The sequence below is a fragment of the Myotis nattereri genome (genome assembly GCF_964212035.1).
Source record: "Myotis nattereri genome assembly, chromosome: 17".
Taxonomy (NCBI): Eukaryota; Metazoa; Chordata; class Mammalia; order Chiroptera; family Vespertilionidae; genus Myotis; species Myotis nattereri.
The window spans coordinates 14795379-14822886 of NC_138092.1; the positions used below are offsets into that span (position 1 = coordinate 14795379).

A 27508-nucleotide genomic window follows, 5' to 3' on the forward strand; every position below is an offset into this window, starting at 1 on the left:
TGTTTTTATTTTTTGCTTAATCCCTTCATCCTTTTCACCCAGCCCCCCAACCCTTCTACCCTCTGACAACTGTCAGGCTGTTCTATGTATCTATGAGTCTGCTTCTATTTTGTTGGTTTATTTTGTTCATTAGATTCCACATATAAGTGAAATCATATGGTGTTTTTCCTTCTCTGATTGGCTTATTTCACTTAGCATGATACCCAGGTCCATCCATTTTGTTGCAAAGGGTGATATTTCCTTCTTCTTTATGGCTGAGTAGTATTCCCTTGTGTAAATGTACCACAGCTTTTTTATCCACTCATTTACAGATGGGCACTTGGGCTGCTTCCCAATCTTGGCTATTGCATATAACACTAAGAACATGTATTTTTAAAGGTTGAAGTCAACCACAAGCTATTTGTGGATGCGGCTGAGCAATTTTCCAATTTCACTTCCCGGTTTCACTTCCGACTCTTAGCAGGTTGGTCGTGAAAAGTGCTGTACCTGTCCCGTCCGGTACCTCCGGATCACATTGAGACCAGGTGGCTCCAACAGCTCTTGGGAGATGGTACATGTTCACCATTAATGTCCTTCCCCCTATCCCGGCAAGTTTCCCATTATGTTGTAGCCTGTCTACCCATACACACTCTCTCCTTGTCTGTCCATCTTTTGGCTCAAAACCAAAAAAGACTCTGCACTTATGATGCAATCTCACACTTACAGGAGTTTTTCCCTCTGAGGGATTCTAAAGATTTTCAAATAATGAAACATGTCAAAACAGTCTAAACTCCCTCCTGACCAGATAACCCATGAATTAGGTGAAAGCGATGGAGCAGACGTTTACACCTTGTCTGGATTTGGGAGCGGCACTTAATCAAGTCGCAGAGACACTGGCGTAGGTGCCAGGAGTGGAAGCATTGGCTACCAAGCAGAAATCCAAACACAGTTATAAAAATAGCTGTTCCTAGCTAGAAGGGTTTGTTTTGATTTAAAATATTACATTTACAAAGGAAGACGATAACTGAGAAGGAAAATACACAGAAGGTCACACAGGTTTAGGTTCAAACCCTGATGTTGCTACTTGTTCGCTGGTGACCTTGTGCAAGACGGGTCCTTGCTCTTAGTCCCAGTTTTCTCATCTATGAACTGGGATCCCAATGTCCCTCTGGTGTGGCAATTTTGTGAGGCTCAAATAAATTCATGTATAGGAAAGTATCTAGCATCTTCCTGCGACCCTGGAGTCACTTCATGACTTGAACTGAACTGTGTCCCTTGCCAAAATTCAAATTTAAAGGCCTACCCCCTAGTATCTCAGAAGGTGACTGTATTTGGAGATAGGGTCCTTTACAGAGTAATTATATTAAAATGAGGTCATTAGTGTGAGTCTTAATCCAATATGACTGGGGTCCTTATAAGAAGAGGAAATTTGGACATAAACATTATGTGAAGACACAGGAAGGGAGGGGAGAGACAGAGAGAGAAACATCGATGTGAGAGACACACATCGATTGGTTACCACCACATGTGCCCCAACCAGGGGCCGAGGATCAAGTCTGCGACCAAGGTATGTGCCCTTGACCAGAATCAAACCTGTAAACCTTCGGTATGCGGGCTGATGCTCAAACACTGACCCACACCGGCCAGGGCTGGTTTGGTGTTCTTTATGTCCAACCCTCCCCTACTCCCTTTCAGATCCTGTTTGATCACATGCCTTGATCACATGCCAGGGGTGTGAAATCTTTCATGATGATTTACTCTCAGAGATCTGCTACCTCTTCGACAACTGTGCATTAGAGTATTCTCACCAATACTTTTGCGATAAGTCTGACTCAACTAGAACATTTGGGGTGACATTTTAAATATTCCCTATTTATAATCGCTTTGGAAAGGAATTTAGCAACATCCAAAATGCACATATGCATTTACTTTTACAACCTGCTGTCCCACTTCTAGAATTTTGTGGGAGGCAGAAAAATGGCACCCCAGAGACGTCCATATCCTAATCCCCATAACCTGTGAACACGTTACCCTACATGCAAAGGGGACTTCGCAGTTGTGATGTGATTATGCACCTTGAGACAGAGAAATAATCCTGGACTAATCAAGCGTGCCCAAGGCCACCCAGGGGTCCTTAAAGTAGGGGAGAGAGGCAGAAGAGGCGATTGGAACAATGCAGTGTTCCCACCCACCTTGCTGGCTTTGAGGACAGAGAAAGGGGACATGAAACAAGGAATCCGTTTTGTCTCTACAAGCTAAAAGGGCAGGGAAGGGATTCCCCCTAGAGCCCCAGAAGGCCTGCTGACACCTTGGTTTTAGCCCAGCGAGACCAGACTCCTGGCCTCTAGAACTATCAGCTAATGAGATTGTGTTGCTTTAAGCCACTAAGTTTGTGGTAGTTAGTACAGCAATAGGAAACTAATTCACCTTCCACAAATATGAAATAGCATATGCATAAGCCCATCACTGTGGTCCTATTTGTAACAACTTAAAGTCTGGACACAACCCAAAGAGCCATCATTAGGGACTGGCTGAGCAAATACAGTGGCATATTCTGCCCCTATAAATTAGTATGAGGGAAGTCTCTATATCTAACATTAGCTGACTTTTAGGACATATTTTTAGTAGGAAAAAAAGTATGGTACAGAACACTGTGTATAGTATTTTATCTTTTATGTAGGAAAGGAAGAGAAGTAAAAATATACACATATTCTTTTTTTCATCAAGAGAAAAATTATAAAGATAGGCTAGAAATAAATTAATAAAAACAATCACTTTGATGAGGATATATTTTTAACATATAATTTTGTGTTTTACATATTAAAACATAAAGTTTAAAATAATTTAAAATAAAATTAAATGTTCATACTTGAGTTGACTATCTAGGATTTACATTCTAAAACCTTCCCTAGACTTTTACTCAGCTCCTGATGGAATTCTATCCCAGAGCAAATTAAATACCCAAGATCAAGAAACTGTTTCCTGACAGATCTGTCAAAATTGCAGCTTGCTGGAGGGTTAAGATCACAATTTCTGCTGAATTTACTGTTTTTTTGAATCATATTCTGACATTATGGATCTGATTGACAGGCTGGAATGGTACACGACTTAAAGCAAATAATTATAGAACAACCCATTTCATAAGGTTAGCAACAGTGCCATCTGGTGGCCATAACTTTAAAATTGCAGTATTTTCTTTTTTGAAGTGTGCTCTTCTAACTGAAACTACATTATATGTGGGGGAGAAGGGGAGCAACCAGAAATGGTTGGTAGTAAGACCTTATTAACTTATGTGTGATATCAAATTAATTCTTAACACAAAATATTGATGTATTACATTTTAAAAAATCCTCACCCAAGGATATATTGCTTTTTAGAGAGAGGGGTAAGGAGAGAGAGAGAGAGAGAGAGAGAGAGAGAGAGAGAGAGAGAGAGAGAGAGAGAAGCATCGATCCCTTGCTTCCCATACACACCCTGACTGGGGGTCAAACCCACAACCCCTGATGGGTAATCGAACCTGCAACCTTTCGGTGTACAGGATGATGCTCCAAACAACTGAGCCCCCCAACCAGGATGATAGATTACATTTTAAGAATGCATTTCAGTGGCACAAAATCCTTACTGAACCTTCATGAAACAAGATGCAATTTTGAAAAATGTATAGGGTGTCCCCCCCAGATGTTTACATACACTGAATAATTATAAAGGCAGTGTTTATTAAAATACATTTCCTTTTCAAAATTGACCTATCAGCTATTAAAGTGTGTTTACATTTTAGTGTCTATTTTCATAGTTTTTATAATCTATATTATAAAAATGCAGCCAGATTCAGTTTAAACAAACAAACAGCCAGGATGATTTATAAGACTGTATCTGATTATTTAGGTTTCTAAAAGTGAAATGATAGAAATGACTAGCATGTCTCAGGAGGGTCTAAAGCCACTGAATAAAATGCACCTAATTTGGTTTCATCCTTCCTTAGCCAGTACTGGCAAATGAATGAGATTATTTCTCTACCTAATTCTTATCAATAATAGGAGATTTTCTCTCTCTTTTTTTGTATGATGACTATTTACATATTAAATTGAACTACAGAACTGAGACTGCCCTGGCCAGTGTTGCTAAGTGGTTAGAGTGCTGGCCGGTGCACCAAAGGGTTATGGGTCCAATTTCCAGTCAAGGGCACATACCTGGGTTACAGGTTCATCCGTGGCCCTGGTCAGGGAGCATGTGGGAGGCGCAACCAATCTATGTGTCCCTCTCACATAGATGTTTCTCTCTCTCTCTCTCTCTCTCTCTCTCTCTCTCTCTCTCTCTCCCTCCCTCCTTCCCTCCCTTCTACTCTCTCTAAAAAAACCAATGGGAAAAATATTCTCAGGTGAGGATTAACAAAAGAAAACAAAAAGACCTGAGACAATTTGGGGGAAAAATAACTTTGGTTTTAAAATTGTAGCATAATTGTCATAAAAATACTATTTGGATAAGTGTTTCAATTGCACCAACACCCAACTTGTTATGAGACAAATCAATGCAATTCAAAAAATAGTTGCTGAGACCTGCTACTGCGTGCCCTGCACCACGCCGATTCGGGCACTGGGAGGAAAAGTGGAGGCACATGCCTAAGAGCCAGAGACGCTTCCTGAAGTTAGCTGGAGAGTTTGCATTTAGCCATCAGATTCGAAAATGGGCTAATAGTGCTGTTAAGGGTGGGACTTGTGGCTAAAGGAAATGTCTAGAGCAGTGGTTCCCCACCTTCCTAATGCCGCGACCCTTTAATACAGTTCCTCATATTGTGGTCACCCCCAACCATAAAATTCTTTTCGTTGCTACTTCATAACTGTAATTCTGCTACTGTTATGAATCGTAATGTAAATATCTGATATGCAGGATGTATTTTCATTGTTAAAAATTGAACATAATTAAAGCAGAGTGATTAATCACAAAAACAATATGTAATTATATATGTGTTTTCCGATGGTCTTAGGCGACCCCTGTGAAAGGGTCGTTCGAACCCCAAAGGGGTCTCGACCTACAGGTTGAGAACCGCTGGTCTAGAGGTTCCAAGGATGACGAAGAAATAGCCTGAAGGGAGAGAAGCAGTCATGAAGGTGAGCGAAAGGGAGGACAAAAATAGACATGCAGGGAGGAAGGTTAGGGAGGAAGAGCAGCTGTGGAAACTCATGCGCAACTTTCTCGCAAGCAGAAGAGAGCTGGCAGGCGTTTCACCGCACGCGGTAGCTAATGCGGAGTCACGAGTGAGGTACCGTCTCTCCTGGCATCCGCGACCACCTTTGCTGCAGACTTGCTCATCACGTGCACGATGTACAGGGGGCAGTTGATGGCGCTGGCGATGGTGATGGCTCTCAGCGTGGCCTCTGCCTCCACGGCTTCTGGGCGGCACAGCTCGTGGCCCTCGGGGCCTGTGATCCCCAAGGCCAGCATCTTCTTTGCTCCCTAAAAAGGCAGCAGGAACCCACACATGGGCAAGGAAGGTTTACTAATAACAAGTGCCGTTATGTTATTGTGAAAGAAATACACTGGCAGGCTTTTAGATCTGTTAGGTATGTGTGTGTGTGTGCGCGTGTGTGTGTGTGATGCATGTGTGTGCATTTGGTAAAGATAAACTTAATTCTCTGATATGCTACTTTTCACATACATATTTGACAATTAAATTATTTTGATAGAAAAGGTGAAAAGGATATGAGATTAGTTCTAATCATTCTTTGAAAAGCAGCGTTTATATTTAAGACTTATTGGTTTAGAACAAACAAAATAAACCAAAAATATGCTAATCCCCAATATTAGATCCTTGCTGAAATGACTCATAGTATTATATTAGGTAGTTAATTCTACTTTAAAAAATATGTTTTTATTGATTTCATAGAGGAAGGGAGAGAGAGTGAGAGAGAAACATCAATGATGAGAGAGAGTCATTGACTGGCTGCTTCTTGCATGCACCCTACTGGGAATCGATCCCAAAACCCAGGCATATGCCCTGACTGGGAATCAAATCATGACCTCTGGGTTCATAGGTCCACACTCAACCACTGAGCCACACTGGCTGGGCTTATTCTACTTGTTACTGAATCAGTCTTCACTTCCCCCCCGCCTCCCCCCCCCACCCCCCCACACACACACTCTGAATGATACTGAAGCAGATATTTCCCTCTCCACAGTGTTACATCTTCCTTACCAAAAAGGCCGGAAGTCTAGACCGTGCGTGGGGAAATGGCTTGCCCTGTGTCCCACGGCTGGGAAGTGGGAGAGTCAGGTGTAAGCCTGGTCTGTTTGAGTTTACAGCTCACGCTCTCCTCCCATTGCCCTCCGCGGCCACCTGGCCACCCGGCCTGCATCTCCCTGACTTTCACAAGACTGAGCCTGGGGGAGAGAGAACAATCAGCTACTATAACGGGTAGAAGACAGCGCTTTAAATCCTGCAGGCGGTGCACCCTGCAGGCAATAATAATGAACTGAGGTGAGAAATAAATGCCATCTAGATTCCTCCAGAGCACTTTTTAATACCAGTTTCTGAAAAGAGTGAAACTTTAAACAGCTACCTCATACCCTGCTTATGTCATCAGATTAAGCTGGTGTCCACCCTTCGGCATTGCGAAGCAGCAGCCTGAGCTACTGCAAAGAATAAATAAATGCATAAAAAGGCTGGGCTACACAGAGAAAACTATTTGTGTTTCTATAATAACACATGTGTGAGATCTAATATGATAGCTATCTAATATGATATCATCTTAGGTATCATATCTAATATGATAAGGAAAATCCTTACTCAAATGCATATAATACCTGAGTAAAATTCAGAGCAGAGACTCAAAACAAAACTGAGTGTTTCTAAACCTGAGAAAATTAGTGTCTTCCAATGCATCGCATGCGTTTACCCCCTTAGGGCCACTGTCTGCACCGTAAGTGGCGGCCGCCGTCATTGCCGTGGAAGCTGTGAGATGCAGCTCTTACCTCCGCGATCAGGTCTCCGTTCTCCGCGTGGACCTGCGCAATCGCTCCGATTTCCTTGCACCGAGAGAAGGCCGCGTACAGCTCCGCGTCCCTCACCATGTACACGTCCTTATAGGCCATGAACATCTTGAAGGAGTTCACACCTTTATCTCGGGTAAGGATTTTCATTTCTTCTTTCACCTAAAAGGAAACAACAAGGAAATGTCACTGTTTAATTTTTTAAAATACATTTTTATTGATTTCAGAGAGGAAGGGAGAGAGAGAGAGAAAGAAACATCAATAATGAGGGAGAATCATTGATCAGCTGCCTCCTGCACGCCTCCTACTGGGTATCAAGCCCACAACCCAGGCATGTGCCCTGACTGGGAATCCAACCATGACCTCCTGGTTCATGGGCGGATGCTCAGCCACTGAGCCACACCAGCTGGGTGTCACCGTTTAATTGAAAGATAATTTCAATACTTTCCAGAACACTGCATTTGGAGGAGAGTTAAGTAAAACAACAGTTTAGTTCCAGAAAAAAATGGCATTTAAGGCTTTGATCACATTAGACTCCCTTTCATCTGCTGTGATGATACTTTTAAGTCATGGAAGAGTTTACAGTTTTCTCCAAAGTACTTCATTTGTAGACCTGGAAATAAATTTGCAGCATCTATCTCTCAATATGAGAACACCAACCCTGCCAAGACCTCGATCTCGGACTTCTAGTCTCCAGAACTATCCTATATAATAAAAGGCTAATATGCAAATAGACCGAACAGCAGAACAACTGAGCAACCGAACCACCAGTTGCTATGACGTGCACTGACCACCAGGGGGCATGTGCAGAACATGGTGGGCTTCGGCAGCAGGTGGCAGAGTGCGGAACATGGCGAGCGTTGGCCACGGTGGGATGGTGGAGCAGGTGAGCTGGGGCACCAGACCAAGGCAGGGCACCAGTCGCTGTCATCAGGGTGAGCCTCTGGTTGTTACTGAAAAGTTTTGCTCCTGCGCGCTGTGGTCCCACCCGGTGCACACACCTGCTGCTGGCACCTGCCCCAGAGCTGCCGCTTGTACCTGCTGCCGGCACCCAGCACCAGCCCCGATTGCTCGGTGCTGTTAGCGGGTGTGAGCCATGGCTGCCGGCCCTGATTGCCCCTGAGGGCTTCTCCTTCTCCCCCTGCTCCTGAGGAGCTATTGGGGCAGCAGCTGCCACTCGCACCCACTGACAGCGCTGGCCCCGCTCGCACCCACTGCTGCACTGACCCCAAATCGCTCTGCACTGTCAGCAGGTGAGAGTGGGGCTGGCGCTATCAGCACGTTGGAGCAGCAGTGGCAGGAGTGGGGCTGAAGGCAGACAGGGGACCAGGGTTGTGGCGGGAGGTGCCGGGCGAGGGCGTGAAAGATGGGCAAAGACCCACCCTTGTGCCCACCGCAGCCTTGCAGCCCACAGTTCCTTTCAAGGTGCATGAATTCGTGCACTGGGCCCCTAGTCTATAATAATAAAGGCTTAATATGCAAGTCGACCAAATGACCGAACAGCAGAACGACCATCCGGATGACCTTCCCAATGACCATGCTATGACACGGACTGGCCCCAGGCCAGCCAAGGCAGGTGCAATGCGATTGGTCGGGGGGGGGGGGGGGCCGTCATTGCCCCACGATTGCCCTGTAGAGGGAGGCCCAGGCCACCGGCTGGCAGAGCTGTGGCAGGTGAGTGGGGCCTCCCTCTGGGGAGCAATCGATATGGGTGCCTTGCGATCAATCGCCCCACAGAGGGAGGCCCAGGCCAGCCAGGTGATCCCACTCCATGCCTGTCACCCACAGAGGGAGGTGACCGGTGGTGGGGAGAAGGGGGCAGCGCACAGATGGCAATCAGTGGCAGGGGCAGGGGCGGGGCCAGCTGCCGGCAGCCAGGAGAAGGAAAGCCCCATTAGGCCCTGATCACCGGCCAGGCCTAGGGAACCTACCTGAGGGGTCCCGGATTGTGAGAGGGTGCAGTGCGGGCTGAGGGATACCCCCCCACCCTTCACCCCCACTGCCGTGCGCGAGTTTCACACACCAGGCCTCTAGTAAAAAAATAAATATCTGTTGTGTAAGCCCCCTTTGTTTGTGGTACTTTGTTACAGCAATGCTAGCAAACTGATATATGTATGAAAGAAAATCTGTGTTTTCACAATATTCACCAGGTGACCATTGGCATGTGAAGGGGTGAGAAGCACAGGTAAGGGTGAATATCATCACTTTTGCTCCAATAACATAAGAGGGGAGGAAAGGAGGAAGGGAGGGAGGGAGGAAACGAGGAAGGCAGGAGGACCTAAAAGCAAAAGAGATCAGATGCATCCATTAGAACAGCATTTTTGGAGAAAAATTAACTTTAGCTGTGAACTATGAACCTTGCTAGTATATTTGCTGATCTCCCTGTTAAAAAATGATGACTTGTTTTATATTAACTTGGTGTCTAAAGCCCAGTTTTTAGGGGGAGGTGGGAGCCAAGTTACCTGGTAACGTCAAATAAAGTCGGCCTTGTGAACGTTTCCTGGCAAAGACTTCTGAATTAAGTCCAATGTGGAAAAACGTGTTGTTGATTTAAATCGCAAGTAAAAATGTCTTCTAAAGCACACATACAAGTTCACATGGGGAGAAATGGACACATTTTAACATCCCTCAAAACTGGTTTCCTAATCCGAATCAGGTGGTCATTTCTGCTATGGCCTAAGTAATTAGAAGATGCGGAAGGCTGGTTTAAGCTCCGTCATGATACGATCTGACCAGCTGGTGAGATTAGCACAGCTTTGCAGAAAGGGCACCGGTTAGGGGACAGCTGGGAGGAGGCCCAGAAAACATTCCCGTCTGTTCTCCTTTCTCTTTCCAGTGCACAAGGCGGGCGGGGGCGGGGGTGCGGGTGGGAATGGAGACATCCAGTTTTAAATGGGAATGTCCTTGGTTTATTTCTATAAATTAACCAGTCCTAATTAAAGTTCTGGTCTGTGGAAAAATACTATTTAAGGAGTCTGGAAAGGTTGAATTTGAGGAAAAGAGAGACCAGTACTTTTTTGTTGGATATTTTTTCCATTAATTTTTAGAGAGAGTGGAAGGGAGAGGTGGAGAGAGAGAGAGAGAGAGAGAGAGAGAGAGAGAGAGAGAGAGAGAGAGAGAAAGAGAGAAAGAGAGATCAATTACTTGCCTTCTGCATGCTCCCTGACTGGGCTGGGGATCAAACCTGCAAAGCCAGGTACACCCCGGTGCCCTTTACCGGGGATTGAACCTGAGACCCTTCCTTGTGCAGGCTGGCGCTCTAACCACCGGCCAGGGTGGGAGATCAGTCCTTTAGAAAATCACATGTCATGAACTTAATATTAGGAAAGGCGACTGTGAATTATTATGAAGGATTTTCGCTATCATCTCTATGTGATTTTTTAACTTTTAGTGTTGGAAAGTGACAATACTTCACAGGAATCAAACTTCAAAAGGTGCCAAAGAGCAGGCGATGACACATCTTCCCTCCAGTTCTGACCCCCAGCCGTCCACCAGTTTCTCACGTTTCGACATTGCCAGTTTCTTGGTCTTGCCCAGAGCGAGGACTAGGGGACTGAGGAGAAGCTGCCCCCGGGCGGCTCACCTGGTCACTCCACCAGGTCACGGCCACGTGCAGGCTGTAGTCGCAGCAGACCGTGGGGTCCGCCCAGCTCCGCCAGGTCTCGAAGGCTGTGAGGAGGGAGCCGCCTTTCTGAGGAATGGCGAAATCGATGATCATGGTGGTGCCTCCCGCCAGGGCCGCCTGCAAGCACAAGAGGGTTCCAACAGGTGAGCCAGAAGTCATTTGTCTCCTTGAACCACATGCATTTGCAAGCACTTGGGCAAACGTGACGGGTCCGGGAAATGGCACAAACACGCCGCCTTTAAAAGGCACAGAGGGACGCACATAGCCTTCCCATAAATTGAAGTTGGAAGTATTAAAACTGCTGGAGTGGAGCCTTTGAGACATTGTCCTCGGTGTGGCTCAAAGAAACGCTTATAAAAATTAAATAAGTAGCCAGGACTGCTGGAGCTGCTTCTGTCGAAAGAATGGCAAGTCTGATGAAATGAAAATGGCTTTGATCCAAAGAAAACAGGAAGAATATATATAAAAAAAAAAAAACCAAAATGGAGAAGTGGAGAAGATTCATTTTTTTTTCCCTTTAGAAAACTGTCTTCATCCTGGCAAAACCCCGTTTTATTAGAGTCAATCTTGGTGAAGTGTATCTCCAACTACCCTGTGATCCATGCAGAATCCTGGAGACTCAACATGGTTCCCACCCCACCTTCATTCATCACGACCTCCTGGTGACCCCTCCATCCTTCCTTAATTCCCATCTCCCCCCTCTGGCCCTTCCCCTGCCTCTGGTCTTAGTTCAGCCGCTTCTCATCCCCATCTGTTCGTTATGTCTCCAGTTTAGCTCCCACCCGCTCCAACACGAACCCTCCATTGCAGCTAGAGGGATGAAGCATAGATAGGACCTTGGCTCCTGAGCTTAAAACTGAATACTTCTCACTGACTCTGGAATAAAGTTTCATCTTCTGAGTATGGTCCACAAGGCCCTGTGAGATCTGCCTCAACTTTCATATTCTCCTTGGCATACACATTACATTACATCAAGACATTACATTACACAAATATTCAGAGCGGCCTTATCCATAGTAGCAAGAAGTGAAAAACACCCAAATGTCCGTAAGCTGATGAATGAACAAAATGTGGTATATTAATACAATGGAATATTATTTGGCCATAAGAAATGAATTTCTGATACACACCTCAACATGAATGAGTCTTGAAGACATTAAGCTACGTGAAAGAAGCCGGTCACAAAAGATCGCATGTTGTATGATTCCATTCATATGAAATATCCTTACGTGGCAAATCCCTAGTGACAGGAAGTGGAATAGTGGTTGCTTGGGGCTCGAGAGGTTGGGGAGAATCAGGTGATAGCGAAAGGGTTTCTTTTGGGGATGATAAAAATGTTTACAACTGTGGTGCGCACTCTGTGGATATATTAAAAAACCATTGAAACATGCACTTTAAATGGCTGCAATGTATTGTCTATTAATTACCTCTTAATAAAACTGTTACCAAAACAACAACAGCAAAAACCACCTACCACATGGAATCCATTAATTACACAGAGTGAGGAGGGGGCAGGACACACAAATAATCCAAGGTTCTGCCCTCAGGGTGTTTATCGTCTCGGTGGGGAGATGGGATATGAAGAAATAATTATAATAAAATATTCAGATTGTGATGACAGGTAGCACGTATACTTCTATAATAAACGGTAGTACAGAAATGGTTAAAGGGAGGTGAAAATTGCTAAGCTCCCTAGAAGAGGCCCAGGGGAAAGATAGTGGTACAAATACATGTATGCAGTACATGAATTAGTCCAGACTGTGGGTGGTTTTCTTACAAGACTGAACATGTGATGGTCAAAGGCCTGTTTTTCTAAAACTACAGCAGACAACTTCCTGGGGCTACAACTGGAATAAGGATGCTTCTGAATAAGGATGTATCACACACGCCCCACCTCCCTAATTAACTAGGAGCAGGAGAGGGAGGGTGGGAGCGGCCAGCTGCCTTTTTTTTGGTTTCTTCTGGTTCTGTTTCTCCTCTCCACTCCTCCTTCCTCTCTTCACCCTCACAACGGGAAGGCATATAGAGAAACTGTAATGCACAGGAGAGGATCGCCGGGGCCAGTGTGGACGAATGGATGAAACACAGACCCTGCCTTTTTCCCAACCACTGGCACATTAGCCACTGGCCACAGGGACCTCGGCTGCTTCCCTGGGTCTTAGTGAACAGCTGTCAGGCACCATCTGGCCCGCCCCCCCCCCCCCCTCCTCTTGGACCTCTTTCTTCCTCTTCTGGTCTTTCTGGTCACCCAGGGTCCTTTGGTTGCCCAAAGTTACCCCAAATCCCGGAATATTATTTCAAGATCTAAAATGTTCCCTTCTTTACACAGGATCCAAGGAGCCACGTGCCAGAGCTGCAGGTCTGTAATCGCAATTAGAGTGGACGCCCCTCCCTCGCGCCCCCCTTCCACCGCTACCTCAAGGTGGCGGGGGGGGGGGGGGGGGGGGGAGGGGGCGCTGGAGAACTGCTCCTCTCAAGACTCACTTGCCTCTCGAAAGAGGCACTTGTTTACTAAATACCCGGTTCTGGGTTAAGCATCTCAGACTCAGCTCATTTAAGTAAGCCTCACTACAGCCCCAGGGGTAAGGATTGCTTTCCTATTTGACAGTGGAGGATTCGGAGGCTCAGAGATGTCAAATGACTCTCCAAGGTCACACAGCTGGCACACTCTCATTGGTGACGTGGAAGAAGATACGATTTAGAGCAGGAGGCCTTACGTTCAGCCTGCTCCTGGCCTCAGCCTCATGCAGATCATGCCCGCTTCGGTCTTCCAGCCAGTGTGACCTGCTCCCAGCCTGCCGCCGCAGGCCATGAAGTGAATCATCGCTTGCAGAGATGCAGAGGTTGGCAAAACCCATCAAGCATTTAGGAAACCAAAAGCCAAACAAAACAAATCCCGTCAAACTACGAATTATAAATTCACAAATGAAATGCGATGTTGTTGTCGTTGTTACTCCTCACCTGAGGATAGTTTTCCATTGATTTTTAGAGAGAGTGGAAAGGAGGTAAGGTGGGGGAGAGAGAGAGAGAGAGCGAGAAAGGTCAATGTGAGAGAGACACATCGATTAGTTGCCTCCTGCAGGCCTGACTAGGGCCTGGGATCAAACCTGCAACCCAGATACATGCCCTTGACTGGGAATAAAACCTGCTGCTCTAACGACTGAACCACACCAACCAGGGCTGAAATGCAATTTTGTTAAGCTTATGTAATGTTCATCAGTGTGACAATCACTAATGAAATAATGTTCCCCTAAAAGATTTATGAGGAAGGACCCATACTAGAGCTTTTTTGCCTTCACACAACTATTACCCATGGGATAATCAGCTTTATCCAGCAAACCAGTTGGTTAGAACACCACAGTCCCTGCTCTGGCTGGTGTGCTCAGTGGTTAGAGTGCTGGCCCAATCACCAAAGGGTTGCAGGTTCAATCCCCAGCCCTCGTCAGGGCACATGCAAGAGGCAACCAATTCAAGTGTCTCTCTCACATCAATGTTGATCTTTCTCTTTCCCTCCCTCCCTCCTCTTCTACTTCCCCCTCCCTCCTTCCCTTCCACTCTCTCTAAAAATCAATGGAAAAAGTATCCTTGGGTGAGGATTAACCACAAAAAGAAAAGAACACCACAGTTCCAGCCCCCTTAGGTATTTTCAATATTTGTCTCATTTCTTTCAACATCAGCTGCTTCTAGATTCACTTCACAAAATGTTCCTTCCACTTTCCCAAACATTGAAGGATGAGGAGAGCTTAGAGGAGGGAGCAGCAGTCAACGATGAACATTTATTTCATATTTCTCTGTAAAACCTAATTGTTTCCTTTGTTTTTACTGCTGATTGACTCCACTCCCCTTTTATTTGCCGTTAGCCAAACAAAATGCATTTACCTTTTCTAATCTGGGCTCATAAATCAATTCTTTCAGCTCCTAATTACCTTGGCTCTCCTCCCTTGAAAACCTTCCCGTTTATCTAAAAAGCTTCTTTTGCTAGGAAGACAGCTTGTGCTGTCTCAGGTGCAAATGTGATAGAACATAAATTGAGATAAACTCTAAGCAACAGTGGGGTCATCATTTTACATAACACAAGATTTTATTTAACAATGTATTTGGTTGTAAATCATTATTGAAAGCATCCCAAGCATTTTCTTCCTTCTTCTTCTTTTTCTCCCCCATTTCTAAGCTCAGCCTGAAACAAGTGATTTGTTTCACTGAAATCAATCACAGGACTTGCTCAACCCAAGTAAAACAAAAAGAAGTTCCAGCAGTGCGTTTGAGCTGCAGGGAGAAGAATGTTGGCTGGATTTGCAGCTTTCTCGGCGTCACTGAGACGTAGGGAAACAAGCTCCCAATTTGTGTTTCCAATCCAGAAGCACATTCGGCTTTGTAAAGCTGACCTCCGCATTGCCTCTCCATGCTCGTCTCCTGGTCTCCCCAGTTGTGAAATATTAATCCATCCAACTGTGCAAACCAGCCTTAGGAGTCACCCTTGAACTTTACCTTTCTTCTTCCTTACACCCCGAAATCCAATCCACCAGCAAGGCCCCCTCCCTCAGGCTACCTCCTGCATATTCCATGAGTCTCTTTACTCCCTGCATGGCCTCCTCCACTGCCCAATACCATCTTCGCCTTCCGACTGGACTAGTAGCCTCTGCAACGTCACCTTGTCCCCAGACATGCTGGCCACTTCCAATCTTGCTTTGGCTTTTCTTTGCTCTTGGGGTGAAGACAAGACAATTATGAGACATCCCATAGGGTCCCTGCATGATTGAACTTGAGATAGCTCCTCAGCTTTGTATTGATCCACTCCCCTCCCAGCTCCTTCATCCCACTCCAGGGACACTGTCTCTCTTCCTTGTGTTTGGAGAGCTCTGAGCACCTCTCTATCTCAGAGAGAGATGTCACCCAGTCCCTCCCCTGTTATTAGTCCAGTGAATCTTTTTTTTTTTTAATATATTTTTTACAGAGAGGGAGAGGGATAGAGAGTTAGAAACATTGATGAGAGAGAAACATCAATCAGTTGCCTCCTGCACACCTTCTACTGGGGATGTGCCCACAACCAAGGTACATGCCCTTGACTGGAATCGAACCTGGGACCCTTCAGTTCACAGGCTGACGCTCTATCCACTGAGCCAAACCAGTTAGGGCTAGTCCAGTGAATCTTAACCCTAGCATCTTCTAGGGAACTTTTATTCCATCCCCCAGAGATTCTAACTCAACTGATGTCGTTTCATCTCTGTATGCCTTGTGCCCATTACATTAATATTCTTTAGATCTTTAAGGGAGAAAGGAAGGGAGGGACCAATGAATTTCCCACAAAGGCTATGAGTAGGAGTAATTACGATGATTCACGTTTACAATAGCAAAATGGAAAGGCAGTGTAATTGCATGTTAATGTGAGATTTCACTTCTCAAAAGTAGTGCTATCCCTGGCTGTGTAGATGCCTGGATCCTTCTATGAAAATGTTGACATGGAATGTAGACTCTGAGCACATTTGAAAGCTGAATGCTCAGCTTGTCCAAAGCCCATTGCCTAATCAGTGTTAACTAAGACTTTTAAAACAGCAGAACTATAGTCTTTTTCTGTATCTATGCCTCAAATCATTTCTTCTCTCAAAGATTACATTTTGTTTCATTTTAAGCTATTTTTTAAGGTCTTTGCTTTTTAGCTGAGAACAGATCCATCAGATTCAGGAACTCAGGGCTGGCACTAGAACATGCACTTTCTCTCCTGGATAAATGACACATAACTGACACGTTGCAGTGTCCTCCCTGGATTAGCTACTTCACATGTGAAAAGAGGAGTCTGAAGTGGCGAGGAGTCAGCTCTGGGTAATTACCGAAGCTCACTTAGAAAATAACCTGCTAAAAATACAATTTGGTGCCCGGCCGGTGTGGTTGGGCGTTGACCTATGAACCAGGAGGTCATGGTTCAATTCCCAGTCAAGGTACATACCTGGGTTGTGGGCTCGATCCTCAATAGGGGGCGTGCAGGAGGCAGCCGATCAATGATTCTCTATTATCATTAGTGTTTCTATCTCTCGCTCTTCCTCTCTGAAATCAATAAGAACATATTTTAAAAAACTACAATTTGGTGATGCCAGCCACTGTGACTGGCAACGTCACAAAAGGGAAAATGCCAGACCTGGAGTATTCACTCGAAAACAGTCCATCACCAAAGTTAAGTCTGCAAGACCAAGCTTCTGCCTATGCTGTATTATTAAGGCCAGGTAACACTGCAGCTCCGTAAGCTCTAGCTGCCTGCCACTGAGAACAAAAACCATGGTTTTCATCTCAATCACCCCAACCACGGTACCTAGCACTCAGAGGCACTGTTCCCAAGAAACATTTGTCGACTGACGTAACGGAATCTAACCATCCACTTGGAAAATCCTTAGTTGAGGGCCACCCTGTAGTAGATGGCAGTGACAGGGCCCAGACGTGTCACCCCTGGGGAAGACTGACTCATCAGCTGAGACAGAAGCTTGGCCACACCCAAACAGCCCTTGTTTCAAAACTATGTTATCTCCCATCTATTCTCCCAAAGGCCCATTTGACTTTCCTAAAAGTCATCTGTTTCCTATAAGGTCTTTCTCCCCCAACCCTTTCCCCTGTAAAGATGGTATGTAAAGCCTCACATTCTCACTGCCTCCTTGAGTCACATCTTTCTGTAAGCTTGCATAGACCTGAATTTTAAAGATCAGTCGTCTCTCTTGCTAATTTACTTTGTCAGTTTAATTTGCAACCCGAATAAAGAAACCTAAGAGGTTATAGAAAAAGTTTCTCCTCCCTGACAGCAGCATCATGAAAACCTTAATTTCTGCACTACTTCTGGGTGACATTGGAAACCTGCCTTCCAGACAAATGAAGGAGGAAATGGTGGAATTGAAAACGGTAGAGATCTCAAGCATGAAAGCTGAAAGAAGGCAAGTCCTAGATTCTGTCAAGTTCAATTCATATAACATGCTCAGTAGAGCCAAAGCGCTACTTAACATTGAGCAGCTTCAAATTAATATTTGAGATATTTTTTCTTCTTCTAATTAATAGCGTAAAGATTAACTTTGTAATCAATAAAGAACCACCCAAGGAAATCATACAATTATAAACTCAGACCTGGAGTATGCAAGTAGCACAATAAGAATGTTCAAAGCTCAGCCTCACCAGCAATCAAAGAAATGTTCACTTAAAAAAACATTAAGAAATTCTGTTTTTCCTGTTACATTGACATTGATTTTTTTTAAAAGTCAATATTCACAGGTAGCTAGGATGCAGTGAAATGAGAAGTATAATGTACTGTTCATGGGAGCAGAAATTAAAAGCAACCTGGATATATGTATTCAACTCTTTCAGCTGTATCTAATACTCACTGGCCGAGTCATTTCTCTCTGAGGGGTGATTTCTAAGTCAATCATCAAGAATCTGAGTAATGATCTACATCACAGTATACACAAGCAAAAACCAAAACCAAAAAAACCTGGAAACCACCAAAATGTCCAACCCTGAAAAGAAGAGCATGAAGCTGTTAACAGTTTGGGAAACAGGATAAAACGTGGGTGAGGGACTTGGAGGGAAGGATAAATTTGGTTTGGAACATGATGAGTTTGAGGAGCTTATGGGACACCAGGTTGTGGCATCTTCAGAAAGGCAGGAATGAAGGCCTGGTGCATGGGCGATATGGGGACCAGAGAGAAAGCTTTGACACAGACTCGACTCAGAGAGGATAACCAGGTCATGGAAATCACATTCTTCAATGATAGTTCAATGAAGAACGTTATTTATGGACGAGGCTGACTCCAAAGAGTGTGCACTAGTAGAAGGAAAATTGTTTATATGCCCCCCCCTCCCCCCACAAGGAAACAACCTGAAAGGACAGAAAACAAAATGTTAAAATTATAGGTGATTTAAATCTTTGTACTCTTTTCCTTTAAAAAAAAAAAACAAAAAACACCCCACACAGCAGTTTATACATTCAATCCATATATATTGAGCAACTATAATGCTCCAGAATTTTCCTAAGGGCTGAATGATGAGTATATATTGTTTTTCGGTAGTTTAAAAAAATATTTCTTAATCTTTATTGTTGAAAGTATTACATATGTCCCCCTTTCACCCCCAATGACCCCTTCTAGCCTGCATCTGCCCTTAAAAATATTTTTTTAAATTAAAGTTGTTCTTCTAACCAATCGTTTTACACATAAGGAAATGTTGACATCCCTGAGGGAGGAAGTGACTTGCTCAAGGTCACGCAGTCAGCCCATAGAGCCTCGAAGCCCAGCCTGGAGCGCCAGCAAGCACCAGAAAGGAGAGCTGGTTTGCAACCAAGTTTCCTGAGCACAGCTCTCCTCCAAGGTAAGGAAGCGCTATAAATACCACCATCAGCGTGTGCTTAATCATATACCTTCCACTGCCTTATTGTAGCTAATCATCTGGATGGCATTTTACCAAAAAGTTTCAGAGCAAAGTATAATTTTCTTTCTTGATAATTTTGAGGACTTTTTGTCCTTTGCAAAAAACCCCAAAAAACTGTTCTGGGTGTTTTCCCAATTAAGAAAATATTCTTCCTCCCACTATGGATGCTGCCAGGTTTTTCATGCACGTCCACCCACTCCGAGCTGCATCCATGTCTGAATATAAGTAGATATATCTGAAAACTGGCTGAGCTCTCATCACAGGATATAGTAAAACACAAAGTCATAATTCCTTCAAGATTACCAATTCACAATATCCATTGGAACAAAAATCCCATTGTCTTTCCTCACAGATCTTAAATTATTAAAAGACCACCAGACATCTAATATAGACCCAACAAAAATGAAATATGATCTCTGTAAAGCAGAACATTATTTCCATTAGTTATATCAGCTAGAAAGCTTTTACATTTAATTAAATAAATTAATTATAGCCTTTAAACCAACCTCTCACATGAATTAGATTTACAAAATATGTAGCTTTCGGTTGACCAATATTTCATTTTTTAAATTGGGCCCACTCACAATCCAGTAATCAATAAATAGAATACCAGAAATAGTATCCCTATTTGTTAGATATTATAAATGATCAGCTTGGTGGATGCAAAAAGCAAACAGTTATTGATCTATTGGTCTAGTCTTTTGCGATCCATCTCCTGAAGGCATTGTGCATAAAAGGCCTTTTTGTTTTTATCTTTATTGTTGAAAGTATTACAGATACTTTCAACAATAAAAATAAAAAATAAGCCTGGCCAGCATGGCTCAGTGGTTGAGTATCGACCTATGAACCAGGAAGTCACAGTTCAATTCCCAGTAAGGCCACATGCCCGGGTTGCGGGCTCAGTCCCCAGTGTGGGGCATGCAAGAGGCAGCCAATCAATGATTCTCTCTCATTATTGATGCTCTATCTCCTTCTCCCTCTCCCTTCCTTTTGAAATCAATAAAAATATATTTTTAAAAAATAAAAGGGGACATGTCATTTGGAACTTGACTTGTCAAGGACAGATTGTGTCTCCAAAACAAAATTTGAATCCAACTCTTCTTTTATAAACTAGTGAGGTTTTCTTATGAGTAAAAGGTCTCTGTTTGTGTCTGTGTATGTTATACATTATGTTGTAAATGTAAGATAATTTCCTACCTCCTATTAGTATTGTTAAAATTAATTTTAAGACATCTTACACTATTGCCAAGATTTGATAAAGTCACTTCAAGAAAATGCCAATTGGTAACTGCTTCCTTTCCCAGCTGGCTCCCAGGAAACAAAGACTTTAAAGATCACCTGGAGATTTTGCTCATTCAAAAGACACTCTCCAACCTCCTGGAAGGCTCATCAGGCACCTAACCAGGAATGCACATCTCCCTCCCTCTGACACTCACCTCCACCTGCAACGGACATCAAAGACTCCTCTCGGAGGAGAAGTGCTGATATCAGAGGTGGACAGCTATTCCAAGACTTGGACAAAGCCTGTACACCTTCGGACTGGTAATTTTTTTTCTTTCTTTCTTTTTTCTTTTCTTTTCTTTTTTTTTTTTTGAGAGAAAGCGAGGTGGGAGAGGGAAAAAGAGAGAGAAGCATCAGTGTGAGAGCGAAACATTGATCGGCTGCCTCCTGCACACCCCCAACAGGGGATTGAGCCTGAAACCCAGGCACGTGCCCTGACTGGGAATCTAACCGTGACCTCCTGGTTCATAGGCCAATGCTCCACCACTGAGCTGTGACGGCCAGGTCCCTCCTTCATTTTAAATGCATGAAAGAAACTGCAAAACTGTCATCCTCTGGAGCATTTCAGATCTTGCTTCCTGACAATTGTTGTCAGTTTGGCTCAAATAAACTCTTACAAAAATTCTCCAGCCTGGCCAGTGTGACTCAGTGGTTGAGTATTGAGCTACGAACCAGGAGGTCACAGTTCGTTTCCAACCAGGGCACATGCCTGGGTTTTGGCCTTGATCCCCAGCAGGGGGCATGCAGGAGGCAGCAGATCAATGATTCTCATGATTAATGTTTCTATCTCTCTCTCCTCCATTCCTCTCTGAAAACAATAACAATATATTTTTAAAAATTCTCTATAGGTTGAACACCTCTTCTATCAACAGCATGAAATATTTTTGTCTCTCTCTGTATTTCAGGTCCCCATTTCTGTACCCTTAGCCCTGATGTGGCTATGAAGGCCTGTCTGAATGTCTCACAAACCTAGTCCCTGTGATGTGAGTTTTGATAACCGTCGCTGCCTCCGCACTGGTGAAGGCTACTGTGTTTCTTAAGGATGACTCTGCTCTATTTTTGAGAAAAGCCATAGCACACAACTTTAGACAGGCTTTTCATCCATTATTTGCCACTCTGATAAATCAAAACCGTAGATATTATTTCAGCGAGCATATCAGAAAGGAAGAGAACCTCGTAGGTAAAATCTCTAGCGGTGGCAGGCAGTCCTGACTTTGAAGAGCCACTCGGTCACTTATGAGGTGTGTGCCCTTGGGCAAGTGACTTAAGTTTCAATTTCCTCACTTGTAAAAAATTGGTAATGGCCCTGGGACTGTGGAAGAGAATGCACAGCTTGCCACGGTGCCTGGTACATAGTAAGTGCTTCATATAATAAGTGTTACTTAGCGGTATTAATATTTTTCAGGTTTAATATATATAATGCAACCAGCATTTACAAAAGACTTATTCATCCCTATTGCCCAAATCAGAAACCCCAACAATACTGCCTTGGGAATTACTGTGAAGACTAGAAAATAGGACAAAATAACTCTCTAATGCCTTCCTTTCCGAATGAGGTCAATATTCTAATGCTCCTGGTAATATTTACTCTCTCCTGGTTCCCTTTGATGGAGCCTCAGCTGTTCCTGGGGGTGATTATCTCCTGGGATCCGACCAACCACTTTTGAAGTAGACTTCTATAGCTTAGCCCCTTTGACAGTTTAATATTCAGCAGGAATTCAGTATTTGCTAAATATCTGACATTAACATCACTCACCACATTGCTTTCTGCTGAAGATTCTAAGCTAACGAAGAGCATGCTTTTGTTTAATGTTTTGACAACCTTGGAGTATACAAATGCCTGGTGAATCAGCTGGCCCCTAAGTCCTTTCAGATGTTGGCAACACGCTATAGTATATGTTGCAATGACCTGCCTTCTCACTATGAGGCTGTAAACTGTTCATGCTAGGAATCCCAGAATGGCCAAGGAACAGATGGACACTAAGAATCACCTCCTAGGGCCTTGGGCACTTGCCGGTACTCTTGAGAAAGGGAAGGAATGTCCCTCTCCCATAGCATCCCAACCCCTCTTCTTGGCTGCTTCCTCTAGAACCCTAATGAGAAAAAGGGAAGCGGTGAGGGGTAGTGATGCTAGTGGGCCTGGCAAACCCATGGTCAGAAAGAGCAGCTCCAATGGGGGTGTCAATGGAATGCCTTGCCATCAACAAAGCCCTTTGTTAATGATGAGTCTAGGACAGCCGTAGGATCCGCGGGCTGGATCCTGCCCGTTTGAAATGAGTAAAACTAAAAAAAAAAAAAAAAAAAAAAGACCGTACCCTTTTATGTAATGATGTTTACTTTGAATTTATATTAGTTCACACAAGCACTCCATCCATGCTTTTGTTCCGGCCCTCCGGTCCAGTTTAAGAACCCATTGTGGCCCTTGAGTCAAAAAGTTTGCCCACCCCTGGTCTAGGACAACAGAAAGTGCTTGTACGATAACTGAAAAAGGTTACAAAACAGGTTGCTGTTGTTGTTAAGACTCACCAGAGGATATTTTTCCATTTTAGAGAGAGTGCAAGGGAGGGGGAGAGACAGAGAGAGAGAAAAACATGGATGTGAGAGAGACACATTGATTGGTTGCCCCCCGCACATGCCCCAGTTAAGGCCAGGGATTGAGCCTGTAACCAAGATACATGCCCTTGTTTGGAATTGAACCCAAGACCCTTCAGTCCACAGGCCGACGTTCTATCCACTAAACCCATAGTCAGCAAACTGCGGCTCGCGAGCCACATGCAGCTTTTTGGCCCCTTGAGTGTGGCTCTTCCTAAGCATTAGGAGTACTCTAAGTTAATAACAATGTACCTACCTATATAGTTTAAGTTTAAAAAATTTGGCTCTCAAAAGAAATTTCAATCGTTGTACTGTTGATATTTGGCTCTGTTGACTAATGAGTTTGCCAACCACTGCACTAAACCACACTGGCCAGGACCAGGTTACAAAATTTTAAATACACATACTTACACACACATACATATATAATCTCAGTTGAGTAAAAAGCATAAAGGCAATTCACCAAAATGTTGGTTGTCATATAGGAGATTCTAGGTAATCTTCTTTCTATTTTTCTATTACTTTTCCAACTTTTTATCATTTGGATGGCCTATCATTTGGTATCTGAGAATCTTTCATAACATGTAAAAATCAGTTCATGGGCTCGCGCGTGCGGAAAGGGGGTGGCACCTGAGGACGCGGCTGTCTTTTTCAATCACAAACTCCCGACTGCTCTGAACTCTGGTTCTGGGAAGTCTCTGAGGACCCAGGACTCATACGGGGAGAGGCTGCTCTGTCAGGCGGCAGCGGGCGAACTTGAGGGCGGATTTCCCTCAGAGGTGCTTGCAGCCGGGACACTGAGACGCGCGACTCCGGGCGCGGAGAATCAGCCATAGCTTCTTTCTCCGCCCTTTTGACTCTCTGAGACCCCGCCCCACCCAGGCTGCAGCAGAGGCTTTTGCATGTGAATGTACCTAACTACAGCCCAGCCAAGCAGACCCGGAACTTCCAAGAGAAGGCCCAAGGCCCCGCAGCGACTTGCATTGCTTCACAGCTGAGCCTATTCGTGGCTCCGGCTGTGTGGCCTCAGGCAGGGGCTGAATTAGCACCTCCTTAGATCCAGGAGCCACTGTACCCAGTGGTCAGAGGGAGACCATTCTCCCACGTCAGACACAGCTGCTTCCCACAGCCAATTGGCCTGGAGGTCAATTCCTCCCAGTGATCCTACAACAACCAAGGCACCAAGAGTGCACCAAGAGTGTCCACCCCAGGTAACTGGGGAGGCTGAGCCACTGGGCCCTACAGGACACCTGGCGCGCAGGGCCACTCTATCAACACAGGGAAGCAGCCAAAATGCGGAGACAAAGAAACAGGTCACAATTGGCAGAACGGAGGAGGGCAGACGACTGGATATAGAGTTCAAGGCCACGTTTATAAGGTTTGTCAAGAATTTTATGGAAACCGCCGATAAATTTAATGAATCCCTCAAGGAGTATAGTGAGACCATGGAGGACATGAAAAAGGACCAACTAGAAATTAAGCATACACTGACTGAAATAAAGAATAATTTACAGAGATCCAACAGCAGACAAGAGGATTCCAAGAATCAAGTCAAAGATTTGAAATACAAAGAAACAAAAAATACCCAACCGAAAAAGAAAAGAGATTCAAAAAATATGAAGATAGTGTAAGGAACCTCTGGGACAACTTCAAGCATACCAACATCAGAATTATAGGGGTACCAGAAGGAGAGAGAGGGCAAGATATTGAAAACCTTTTTGAAGAAATAATGACAGAAAACTTCCCCCACCTGGAGAAAGAAATGGACTTACAAGTCCAGGAAGCGCAGAGAACCCCAAACAAAAGGAATCCAAAGAGGACCACACCAAGACACATCATAATTAAAATGCCAAGAGCAAAAGACAAAGAGAGAATCTTAAAAGCAGCAAGAGAAAGAAACTCAGTTACCTACAAGGGAGTACCCATACGACTGTCAGCTGATTTCTCAACAGAAACCATGCAGGCCAGAAGAGAGTGGCAAGAAATATTCAAAGAGATGAATAGCAAGAACCTGCAACCAAGATTACTTTATCCAGCAAAGCTATCATTCAGAATGGAAGGTCAGATAAAGAGCTTCACGGATAAGAAAAAGCTAAAGGAGTTCATCACCACCAAACCAGCATTATATGAAATGCTGAAAGGTATTCTTTAAGAAGAGGAAGAAGAAAAAGGAACTCTTACCATTTGCCACAGCATCGATGGAACTGGAGAGCGGATAAATACCACAAGATCTCACTTATTTGTGGACTATAATGAACAACATAAACTGATGAACAAGGACTGATCCAGAGACGGAGAGGCTTTGATTGGACTGTCGGGCCTTGGAGGGAAGGTAGGGGAGGGTGGGGGCAAGGGGGAAGGATCAACCAAAGGACTTATATGCAAGCATATAGGCCTAACCAATGGACACGGACAACGGGGGGGGGGGGGGGGGGGTGAGGGGATGAGGGGGGGGGGTAGAGGGTACACATATGTAATATCTTAATCAATAAAAAAATATTTAAAAAAAAATCAGTTCATGAAAATTTGTCAAAGCCTTGGGTGATGTTGCTCAGTGGTTAGATCGTCAGCCCTCTCACCTAAAGCTTGGGGGTTTGATTTCTAGGCAAGGGCATGGACCTAGGTTGCAGGTTCAATCCCCAGTCCTGGGCCTGGTCCAGGCTGCAGGAGGCAACCAATTGACATGTCTCTCTCATCTCTCTCTCTCTCTCTCTCTCTCTTTCTCTCTCTCCCCTCCACTCTCTCTAAAAATCAATGAAAGAACTATCCTCAGGTGAGAATTAACAACAACAAAAAATTGGCAAATTTCAGTTTTTAGCCAAAGGGAAATATGAATGTTCAGCTTTCAAAACAAACAATGACCTGTCTTACGAAAGACTTTGACCATTGCCCACGTGCTGAAGGCTGACAATTAGTAACTAGGAGGAAGGCTTCCTTCCCAACGTGGATGTGAGCAGCCTGCCCCAGAGCCCTTTCGCTGGGTCAAATCATTCCTTTTTTCTATGAAATAATCAATCATGGATGCTTGGGGCAGGTGAAGAGGGGGAGGTGTAAAGAGAGTAAAATTGTTGGAAATCAGTAGGGTCAACAAACTACAGGCCAGGCTTTGAAAGCCTGAACTGCCTGTACTTGGACTAAATAGTCGTGTTTGTTTCACCCTCAAAGCATCGCCCTGGGGAAAACCTCAAGCACATCCTTGAATGAAGAGCTTAGGCCTGAAGGGTATCAATATGGAAGGAGCAATTTCCCTCACTGCAGCCCAGAACACAAACCTCAAGGCCTGAGGGTTTGACTTTAGGGAAAGTGCTGAGTGGAGTTTGAAATACGGGTTCCAGCACGGCTGCCCTGCTCAGCTCCTGACCTTGCGCTCAGGAGCCTGGGAGAAACCGGTAAGGTTCTCTTCATTCACCTGCGCCTCTAGGCCTTTGGGCCTGGAGAAACCCAAGCTCTCACCTGGGGGCCGGGGGGAAGGTGACCTGATCTCCTACACCAGCCGCAGAGCTGCAGGTGCACACGCAGCAGGAATCTCCCGGGCCAGGACCGGAAGACGTGGGACCAGGCCCCTGGATGCAAGGGGGAGTGCCTGGGAGGTCACACCTGGAATACTTCTTTTGGAATCCCTTGTCAGGGCTGTGGCTTTTCTTTTCTTTTCTTGTTCTTTTTTGGTTAATCCTCACCTGAGGATATTTTCCCATTGATTTTTAGAGAGAGCGGAAGGGAGGAGGAGAGACAGAGAGAAAAACATGGATGTGAGAGAGACACATCGATTGCTTGCCTCTGGAAACCTGAGACCCAAGTACGTAACCTTGACCTGGAATCGAACCTGCGACTCTTCAGTCCATAGGACGACGCTCTATCCACAGGGCAGGGCTGTGACGTTTCTCCTGGAGAGTGGAGGCAAGTAATGTGGACGTGCTGGCTTCAGCCCACCCAGACCTCTCACCACTCACCACTCGCTGCTAACGCAAGAGTCAGTAACTACCAGGTGGAAGTCCTTTTCATTTGCTTCTGGCCGGGCATGGAGGGCGGGAGCAATACCTGGGAACGCCAGCAGCACAGTGGGGAAGGCTTGTGGGTTCCCATAGAACACGGGCGTCAGGAGGATACACGGCGGAGAGAAATGAGGGCCAGAGAAGAGACGGCCTTAAACTTGTCCAATTACCCAAATGGAGGGTCAGCCAAGAGGGGCTGATGCCGGCGGGCAGGGACCTAGAAGCGGGAGCTCAGCGTGGAGAACCTAATCCCAGCTCTGCACCTGCCCGGCGGCTGCGGCTCACTCAGCCCCTCGGCGCCGCGCCCGCGCGGGGTGGCTCCGCTCGGCACCCCGGGCGGCCGGAGGGCTCCGCGGGCATCCAGGGAGGGGGTGCATCCAGCGGGGGGTACCTTGGTGCCCTGCAGGAAGTCATCGACGGCCCTCGTGCCCATGAACGGGAACTGCATGTGCGTGTGGGTGTCGATGCCGCCGGGCAGGACCAGCTTGTCCGCCGCGTCCAGGACCCGCAGCCCCGCGGGCGCGCCCCCCGGCGGCAGCAGGTCGCGCCCCAGCGCCCGCACCACGCCGTCCTCCACCAGCACGTCCGCCACCTGCGAGGAGTCGGCGTTGACCACGCGACCCCCGCGGATCAGGAGCCTGGACGGCGCTGCCAT

The 27508-nt window shown here is 45.3% G+C and overlaps 1 protein-coding gene across 1 annotated transcript in view; it reads right to left on the bottom strand.

Moving 5' to 3' along the window:
- DPYS (dihydropyrimidinase) overlaps positions 1-27508 on the bottom strand; it is a gene marked incomplete at both ends in the record, with an annotated part of 73153 nt that extends 45645 nt beyond the window's left edge. Inside the window, 4 exons of the mRNA XM_081111217.1 lie at positions 5244-5433; positions 6949-7128; positions 10550-10708; positions 27245-27508. Coding sequence (XP_080967343.1) covers positions 5244-5433; positions 6949-7128; positions 10550-10708; positions 27245-27508 — 793 coding nt within the window. The remainder of the gene's footprint in view (positions 1-5243; positions 5434-6948; positions 7129-10549; positions 10709-27244) is intronic.